The sequence below is a fragment of the Nyctibius grandis genome, chromosome 15, assembly GCF_013368605.1.
Source record: "Nyctibius grandis isolate bNycGra1 chromosome 15, bNycGra1.pri, whole genome shotgun sequence".
Lineage (NCBI taxonomy): Eukaryota > Metazoa > Chordata > Aves > Nyctibiiformes > Nyctibiidae > Nyctibius > Nyctibius grandis.
Window position 1 is genome coordinate 4556811 of NC_090672.1, and position 10219 is coordinate 4567029.

Below are 10219 nucleotides of genomic sequence, written 5' to 3' on the forward strand. Positions count from 1 at the left end.
ACTAAGGCTTTGAGGAGGTTTTTTTTTCCCCCAACAAAAATGTCTAAAGCAGGTATTTGCAATTCTTAAAACATCAAAGATAATCCTCGAGCACTCCAAACCCAGGTATCAAAGCCTATCGGCTTCTCTTTTCGCTCAAGGATTTTAGAAGCCTAGTGTTCCCAAGGAACGGGAGAAAGATAACTTTTGGGTCTCTGGGGGCTGAGTACAGCTATTTCATGCGTTACAGTCAAACTTTTTCTTTTAACCTGGACGGGGACTCTTAGGGTGGCAGCTGCAGGGATGGGATGGAGCCCTCTCCCAGCTGGGCACGGGCATGCCCCTTACGTCCCAGCCCAACCTCCCCAGGCAAGGGCAACCATAAAGTGCAGCTACAAGGGGGTCTGCATGAATGCTGAGTGTCCAAAATCCTGTGGCTGTTTCTGCTGCAGGGTGCTTTGGTGCCTGTTGTTTTTACTTAGAGGTTATTTAGGTTTTAGCTCCATCCATTGATCGGGGATAGCATAAATGAAAGCTCCCCTCTTGCTGTGGTGCAGAAGTGTGGCAGCGTTAGGCATTTGCTTCAGGGAGTGTTATGTCGCAGGTTGGCCCAAAGGCAGATCTTTTCAGACATAGGTTTCAAATCAAGGAAGAATTTTTAGACAGCAGAAAGCAAATCCAGCCCCAGCAGCTTACAAAGACGTTTTCCTCTTTAATTAGCTAAACTAAATTGTAATCAACTCACCAGCTAGTACTGATTAATGAGGGATTGCTAAATGGGAAACTGCTCTTGCTATTTTTGGTCCATCAAGAAAAGCTGGGGACACGATGATGTTTTAATGAAGCCAGATGGCCAAAGCTGCTGTACTGAAATCCAGCCATGAAGGAGAAGGCTGGAACAGCATAGGAAGGTTCAGCACAGGCCGCCCTTAAAGAGAGGAAATGTACCATTTTCTGGTGCTCCAAGGACTGGAAAGCTTTGGAAATTCCACCTTATATTATATTGTTTTGTGCTGTTTCTAATGTGACTTAGGGTAGACCTTGCATTTGAATACTGCAAGTCTACTAAGTGGATTACTTTATCGTTCACAAGTTCATTTGCTATCTTGACTGTTATTAATGTGGACAACTGAAATTCATGTTTAGTGGAGTCAAAGGGTCAGAAATGTTTGGATTTTCTTTTTGTTTTATTTTAGTGTAAATTGGTACAACTGCATTGACTCCAGTGGAAGTCAACCTATTTTTATTGTTTAGAGGCTTGGCCCTGTAGTTTTTCCTTGGTAAGCTCAGTTTGCATGAAATAAGAGATTTATAGCCTCAGTCAAAAACATAAGATAGGAAGACTTTGTGCAAACTTAAACACATATTTCTTCCCAAGATCTCAGCCTGAACTGTAATATATCTCTGTCGTCAGTCCTGGGCTCCCTGCGTGGTTTGGCCCATATCCTTCATAGTCAGACTTTCTTTTCCATGGGCTACCTGCACATTTCAGCCAATGCCAGGTGGGACCCACCTGCTGCTCCACTCCTGCCTTACTCCTCTCCAGGTTTTCCTAAATGTTGCCAAACTGTCTGACTATTTTGGCAATACACAAGGCAAGGATGAAATACACACAACTCTCTTCCTCCCTTGACTTCAGTGGAGTTGCTTCTCTCATTTGAAGTCAGGTCCAGCACCTCCACAGGGGACTAGCTGGAGTGCTCTCCAGGGACATATCTGACCCCCCCAAGAGGTTGTCCTGCTAGGGCAACTGGGTCAGGGGCTGCTGGAGCCACTGGGGCTCGTGGCACACTTCATCTTGCTGCCATAGCCTGGTTGTCCTCAGTACTGAGCTCTCTCCAGTCCCTTTTGTGGACACAAAACAGAAATTTGCCTCTAAGGATATCAGAGAGTACTAGTGACTCACCAACTCACATAGACATTTTGGATGCAACAATTGTGTTTGTAAAATGCTTGCAGTTAATGAATTAATTATGTTACACTCTCCTTCGAGCAGTAAACCATACACTAAACAAGTAATCAGCAGGAGCCTGGCTGGGTGTGTTTCCCTTAGCATTTCGAATAAACACAAACACAGGGAAAGCTGGAGTGCACCCTGCCTAGTGTGCTCAGATTTGTGCACCAGATTCAATAATTGAAAGCAATCAAGATGTATTGGAAAACAAAACCTTGGAAGGAGTGTTGCTACATTGGTTCCCAAAGCATGTGGGTACCTGCTGCAACTATGCTATGGATGAAACCTCCCTCTTTTTTTTTTTCTGTTTGAGGCATAGTAATTAAGAGTTAGAAATCTTTGTCATAATATTTGGTCCTCATGTCCATAGGGCTCAAAGAACTACCTTACTGATGCTCCTACTTCAGCATTTGCCTTTCTTTTCCATGAGGATTAATTTATTTTGAGGATCTGTCTGTCGGTGGATGCACCTCTTGTGCTGCCTTTGGCACATCTGAAAAAAAACAGGTCTTGGATGTTTTGTGGCTGGAACTGCAGTTGGTGCCAATGAATGAACTCTGTTACAGGAGTTACAGGATGTCTCTGTGAAACGGGTGATGCCTGAATCAGCCAGGATGGTAGTTACAGTCAGAGCTGCTGCAGCACATCCTATCTGGTCCTGTGTCAATAGATGTTTCACGCTATCATTGAGGCAGGTTCTGTCACTGATTTTTTTTTTTAATATATTTGCTCTTACTATGTTATTTTATCCTCTTCCTAGACAGCTTTAAAGTAGTATCAGCAGCTGCTTGACATGTAATTAAATCTAATGACAGTTAAAATTGTGCATGCTTGAGTGTTTTGGTCTTTGAAACTAAATTTATGATATTTGCACTTTCTCTTGTGGCAGAAACATGAGCTCTCCTAGCAGACAGATGGCTTCCCAGGGGATGAACATTTGGGAAGACTGGATTTAGCAGCAAGCCTTCAGTGCGCATATAAAGCTCTGACTTTATTGACTGGTGGATTCCCTGATCTCTAACTACATTGATGGGGTGTTTGCTCCTGGGAAAGCAGAATAAAAATGAGCTAAACTTTCTCTTAAAGTGTTTGCGGCACCTACTGCATTTGGCCAGCTGCTGCAGTTTGGCCTTAAAGCTGCCTGGAGAGATTTGTGGGAGTTACACGCCCATGTTGGATTTATGTGCCTTATCCTGGAGCATTCAGACCTGTAGCATTTGGTTGATAGCTGCTCGAAGTACACACCAAGTGAAGTGAAGTAGCTTTGATCATAGCATATGACAGTCTGATGTTGTGCTTCAGTAACATGAGAGGTGATAAACTGGGGAAAATGTCTCCATTTTAAACCAGAAGTGGCTGCAATGAGTCGAACCAGGTTTTCTTCTGGTGCCTTTCTGCACAACTGGGCATGTTTGCTCCTTGCATGGCTGCTGAGCATGAAGCTGGTGACTTTTAGCTCTGAGGTCACTTTCCTCATTAATAAAAGTTAGCGAAGGGTCCATCATTGGGTGTGTAAAACTAAGGTTATTTTTCCTCATATGTGTTCCTTTGTTACTATCCTCAATGGATTTATCTGCTGCTTGGCACTCCCTCAACAATGTGAGATTTTTTTTTTCCCTGCAATATTTGCAGTTAGCTTTCGGTTTTACTACACTGAAAAACTGGTAATCAGCAACAAATTGCCTGCTTTTGCTCTGCCTCTCCTTTTCCAGCCCACTTTCAGATACACCTCTATATTCTTGCAGCATAATTTGTTCTCTGCTATTACACTGCCTCCTTGATTATCCTGATTCCACCACATTTCTGATGTGCCTAAATCAATATCCTCAACTGCAAATCAGGGGTAAGCAGGACTTACAGTTGAGATATTGATTTTGGAGATGCAAAAGTGATCAGAATTATTTAGAACTGACACTTTTTTTTCCAGGTTATGACAGCTCATGCAATAAAGAGATGGCATAGATCCCCACGCAGAGCTGGCCTGGATCCAGGTGTGTGTAGGACACTACTCAGCATGCCCGGGTGTCACTTTAAAGCAAAGCTGGCCAAATACAAGAGAGGGTCTGATACTTTTCTTTCAATGAATTCTTCACTCTTGCACTGGAGGCAGCTGGAGTTTGATCTGGAGAAGGAGTAATGGCTGAGTGAGAGTCTCAGGATTTGATCATGCATTTTGAGAAGAAGGGAAAAAACCCCCAAAAATCCAGGCTGAGTGTGTGCTGCTGTAGCAGCTCCTCTGGGCGCTGCCTGGGAGAGGCTCAGACATGGCTGGGGCAGGTAATTTCAGTGGAGGCATCCTGGTGTGGCAGTCACAGCAGATGCAAGTGGGACAGCATTGGCAAGAGGACTGTTTTTTCCTAGGCAGGTCTCCCCAGGTGCAGAATTGCTCTCCAAGATCTGCTCAACCTTTGGCCTCTCCTTTTAATGCCCTCAAGCAAACACTGAAATAAAGAAGTTTCTGAGCAAGCACCCCAGAGAAATGAAAGGAGATCACCTGCTGATCTGGAACTCCCACCCCTCACAACCTGGCCCCATACTGAACTAGTGACCCTGAGCTAAAGATCTCCTTATATCCCTGCTCCTCACCCAGCCAGTCCTTGCCTATCTTGCAGCTATAGCTGAAACAAAACTGTGCGTGTTGATTTATTGCCCAGATCCTCTCCTGGGATCATGTGCCAAGGCTTTTCTGTCTGGTTAGAGGTGGGCTGAAGAATTGCTGGTGTGGTTATCTTCCAAGGAGCGAGGTGGAACACCTGCACAGGTCAAAAGGCTGGCCCAAATCAGCCTCATCTTGTGGCCTTGCAGTCACTGGGTTGCAGGAACAAGGAGGGGACTCAGACTGGCCACAGGCTGTCGATCAGCTTAAACAAGGCTCCATGGGCAGGTGAGGAGGAAGGTTTGTGCCTATGATTGCTGCAACTCTGCAGGTGGGAGCTGGGCAGAGGGTGGGCACTGCAACTCTCCCCACCGTGGATGCCCACCCCGTCCAGGCAGGTTTTGGACAGAGGGATGCACAGCGCGGTGAGCAGCTGCTCTCTGCTTTGGTACTTGGACCACGGGACTTTTTGTAAGAGACCTGTGGTTTGAACAAAAGGGAAAGAGGCTTTTTAAAATTAAGTGTAAGCAAACTGATGGGTAAAACTTCATCTTGAAGTGAGAAATTGTGCTGGTTTGCCTCCTAAAGGCTGAAATGAGACAATTCAGTATTTGAGAAAAAAAAAAAAAGAAATACTTTCCAGAAGGATTCTTAAATTTCTGGGTCGATTTGCAAATAGTTTGGGTAAACACAAACGTCATCCTGTTCTGGCAAAGACACTATCCAGCTGAAAACATTGCCTGGCCCCAGCTGCAGTTTGCTGCCTGTTTCAGCCACCAGAGTGGGTACCTGGTCTTCCCAAGCTGGTAGGAGCACTGCAGCAGCCGGCACCTCTGTCCTGGCCCTTTTTGGACGCCCTGCCATGGTGTATTTACAGCTACACTTTCTTTGAGTCTTGAGGCATTGCTAAATGCTCCCTGGCTTAAATTAGCAAAAAATTGGAGTTCCGACTTCTGCTACCAGGAGTTCAGGTGGTGGAATCTAGTCTGTGGGGCACCAAATGCCCCTGAGATGGGGGGATTTAAGGCTTCAGAATCATGAAAGAGCTCCTGGTCTCACCCCACAGAGAAGAAAGAGCTATCAAATAGGGTGCAGGTGTAGGGGCATGGTCTGAGGTGTGCAAGCACATGGCCACGTATACGCACATATCCCTCACAGTGATTTCAAATTTTGTTTATTCAAAAATCAGCTCTTGGATCTTTGGCTGATGATAGGGTTCTGCAAGGAGGAATAAACAGGGTGCAATAATTATTTTATAGCTATTGTTAACCAAACAATTAATCTATGTCTTGGAGGAGGCAATTCCTTCTGTCTAATGTTTGGTATCTGAGTGTGGCTGATATTCCATAAAGTTAGTTGGGGATGCAGAGCTGGGGCCATGCTGCTTGTGAACTGCTCAGAGCCTTGCTTTTACATGTAGATTTGGAACAATATTCCCTTATTCTTGCCTGTGCTGAGTGGTGATGGATGCGAGTGTTTGAAGGAACAAAACAACCCCAGCCTGGGGTGGGAATTGAAAGGCATAAATGAAACATCTCATCATTTAAAGATGACCCAGTATTGACAGAAACGTCACCTGTGATCATTCCCTGACTTGTGGGTGTCTTCTTTTCTCTTGGCTTTGTTGTGCTGATTTGACAAACACACTTGCAAGCCCCTGCTGAGAGCACAGCACCAGCTTCAAACGAGGAGGACCATGCAGCCCAGGGCTGAGGCTGGGTGTGCTCCTGGGGATGCAAGGAACCCCTGCGCCCTGCATTGAGCCCAGCTCGCCTCTCGGGGCACGGCAGGACCTCTGGCATGGCCACGCTTCCACACCATGTTGCTCGTGCCGCTTTCAGGGTGCTTGTTGCACCTACAGAGCCATGGCGGGCTTTATGGCAAACATTTTCTGTGAGACACATTGGTTGTGGTGGGCTTGGAGAAGTTAATCAGAGCAGTACCACTGGCGACAACGGGGTTCAACTGATTAACTCTGGAGACAGATCTACTCCTGTGTTTTTCGGTAACTCTTCTGCACTGTCCTCATTGGTGTACAAAGCCTGGACTAATTGAGATTTGCAAACCACCCTCTTATTTTGGCTATCTGATTTTAGGAAAGATGGACTGTGCTTTCTAAAAGCTCAGCCCGCAGTAGCTTTCCTTCACAACGATGGAAACTGCTTGTGCTGAGCTTGTCTTGAGTTTGTCTGGCTGTTTCTGAGCAAGGAGAAGGTAAAACTGCGATTTCCAAAAAAAGGAGGCCAAATTTTACATTCTGACCCATGATAAACACCTGACTATACAAGTGGAAAATGCATTCATGAATATAGCAAGCCTCTTCACCTCCCATCCATGGCATCCCTCTTCCTTACAGTGAGGTGAATGATGCTTTACTCTCTCTAATGGGCTTTGACTAGTGTGTCTCCAGCCTGAGGAGGGTCCGCAAACTTAACAAGTACTGTCAATGCAGGGAGTAGCCAAATATAATGGTATTTCTGCCCCTTTGAAATCAGAAAGGGGCTACTCTTGAAGTAGGACTTGCTGGTCAGTATACTGCACTGCAAGCAGGGTGCAGGTAAGGTGCCCTGACCTGCAAGGACCAGTGTGGATGGTGTCCATGGAGGCAGTGGGGAGCACAAAGTGTTGGTCTTCCAGTTTCTTCAACAGTTCAATTTAAAACTGCATGCATGAGAGTCCTCTTTCATGACACGTGCAATCTTCCCTGTACATAACAAACTTTAAGCCCATGCATGAAAGAGGCAATTTCTTTTCCAGGCGTAGCACCCAGGGAGGCTGGAAGCAGAGCTTTCACTGTCCCCATAAGCAATGACCATTTAAATGCCTTGAAGGCAAATAGATGGTTAAAACCTAAATTCAGTTTCTGTATAAGCAAACGGAGTTCGCTGCCAAATGGCATATCACACTGCAGCTCTGAATTTACTCCTAAGCATTAATTTTCTTCTAATTTTGTAAGTCGGTTAGAGTTGTGTTGGCATTGCATTGTTGTACCCTTGCTAATGAGGTAACGGGGCTAATGCAAGCTGAGGACTCCCGTACGGATGTTGGCAGCATCCCAGAGAAGGTACTTTTAGACTCACTGGAGAAGCGCCAGACATCATGGAGGATATATTTATACTAATGATGCTTTATCATCAGTGAAAGCCAGGACAGGCAAAGTGTTCTTGGTGTAGGCAGGACTATGTTCACTGTTTATAGCAGTAAAGCAAAATCATCTGCTGTGAAGGGAACAAGTGATCTCACTAATAGGGAACTAGCGCTTTTATAATTGAGAATATTAGGGACTTCAGATAGCATAGCTTTGCCCGTTGCAGATCACATCTCCTCACCCCCCCTCCTCTCCGTCTGTCCTTTCCTCCTGGACTTGGTGATGTAGGTCTGGTCCCTCAGGCTGGATGTTGCAGTTTGTTGATGGATGCCCTGAGAATAACAACATCAGAGGGTCCCAGTTCCTCCTTGGAGGAGGGCAGAGGGCAGATACACTTGTCCAGGACAGACGATGCTCCTCCACAGGGGTGCTCATGTGTTTGGGGTCAGTGCATTAAGGGATTCTGAGTGTTCCCTGACTGGCACTGTCATGGGAAGCCTGTCTTGCTAACATGAACTGTGGTGTAACTCTACTACAGACACCCGCGTGAATGGAGAATCAAGCCTAGTGCATACACGTGAGTGTAGAATAAATGTGAATATGACCAAAACCAGGACAAACACCCCTGGATATGCCTCATCCACGTTGTCCAGTCCTACCCCAAATTCAAACTGGATTGCATGTCACAAACATCAGCTGCTTTGTCTTTATTTCATTATTTTCAGTCCTCATACAACTACAAATTTAGCATTACTGCTAAAGAAAATAAAGATCAAACTACAACCATTCATGGGATAACGTGATTTTAAACTGTGAGACAGCCGATGCTATTAAAAACATGGCCCTATTATAGGCTTTCATTATTGATGGCTACTTGAGGAGACGTACACTATAAAATATAAAGATAAAAAGCAAAAGGCTATTTAGATAGCTGTTCAGCTGGATGTTGCTAGCGTCAAATCTGGCACTGAAGAAAATGAGAACAGACATACGGCACAGCCTCTGGACTAAATGTGTGCACATTATGGATCTGCTAAGGCTTTGACTTTACAATGTACACTTTAAATCAAAGCAACACTGAAGTCAATATTGATTGTTCTTGGAGAGTTATTTTACCTTCAGGCACTGCTGTTTCCCAAAGGAGCATGAGCAAGAACGTACGTCTCTGTGCAGTGCTGACTGCTCGTGGACAGGGATCTCCCTGAAATCCTCTGAAACCGATTCCTCCTTTGGAAGTACCCACTGCTGCTGCTGAGGGACCGCTGTCTGTTCTTCAGGTACTCCCTGTAGTTTTTGGTGAGCAGGGTGTAGAGGAAGGGGTTGATACAGCTGTTGCTGTAGGTCAGACAGGTTGTCAGATAATTAATGTTCTTCATCACCTTGGGAGATAAAGGGAAGGATTCATAGTACTGGAAGAGGAGCTGCCATATCCAGAAAGGCAAGAAGCAAGCCCAGAACACCAGCACTATTGTGAAGATTAAATAGAGCACCTTTTGATTTGGCAGCCGCTTGGTCTGCTTGAAGGATGCTGTTTGCGACACCCAGTAAATCTTAGCTAATCGGATGTAAAGGTAGCCAATGATTACCCCTGGACCCACAATGCTGGTACCAAAAAGGATGGTGAGATAGATTTTGTAGGACAGCTTGCTCCAAGTGGGCAGGCAGATGCTTTTGTTGTCCCTTTGCACCAGCTGGATCATGATGAGCATTGGGAGAGTGAGCAGCAGTGACACCAGCCAGATAACAACCGCAATGGCCTTTCGGTAACTCTTGGACCTCTTCACTGTGTCCAGGGGCTTCAGCACAGCAAAGTAGCGCTCTGTGCTCATGACTGTGAGGGTGAAGATGCTGGCGTGCATAGTGAGGAAGTCCAGACTGAACAGGATGCGACAGCCAATGTCCCCAAAGTACCATTTCTGAATGAAGTAGGTCCCAACGATGAAGGGGATGGTGAGAAGGTAGAGCAGGTCCGCCAACGCGAGGTTGATGATGTAAATATACATGGAAGCAGATGATCGCAAGTAATGGCACATCACTAGCAAGGTGTAGACATTGCCTGTCACTCCAATCACACACATGAGGGAGAGGATTGTCCCGATGGTGCAGATGGCGATCATGTCCTCCATGGAACCGGCGGCTGACGTGCCGTCCCCGGTGGCGTTGGTGGAGGCATTGGGTCTCATTCTGAACAAGCTGCCCTCGCTTGTGTCTGTCACCATGTAGGGGGTTGCAGGAAAGTGGCTCTCCAGCTCATCAGTTAGGGACATCCTCCTGGCCTTTTAATACCAGAGGCTTTGTTCATGCCACAGGGTTCTGAAGATCTGTTCTTTCTGCTCTGAGAAATGCAACTGATGGGAGACGGTGAATCATTTCTTAGCGGGGGTCTCATCCAAGGAAGAGCTGCATTCTCCACTAGAGGAAAGACATCAGAAACCAACATATTAGAAATCTGCTAGAGCAACACAAATTATCATTCAGAAGTTACCCGTCCCTGAGTACGTATCTGCACTGTCTGCAGGTACCAAAGGTCTTCCGCACTGAGGCCACACATGTATAAGGCTTGTGCTGTCGTTACAAGAGCACAGCTTTGAGGAATGACATG

The 10219-nt window shown here is 45.8% G+C and overlaps 1 protein-coding gene across 1 annotated transcript; it reads right to left on the minus strand.

Moving 5' to 3' along the window:
* Positions 1-8377: 8377 nt before the first annotated feature.
* UTS2R (urotensin 2 receptor) lies at positions 8378-9884 on the minus strand. The gene has a single exon (XM_068413441.1). The coding sequence runs from the start codon at positions 9882-9884 to the stop codon at positions 8736-8738; it is 1149 nt and encodes a 382-aa protein (XP_068269542.1). The 3' UTR covers positions 8378-8735.
* Between the last annotated feature and the right edge of the window lie 335 nt (positions 9885-10219).

Coding starts and splice junctions, on each gene's coding strand:
- UTS2R (XM_068413441.1), bottom strand. CDS start 9,884: ATGTCCCTAACTGATGAGCTGGAGAGCCACTTTCCTGCAACCCCCTAC.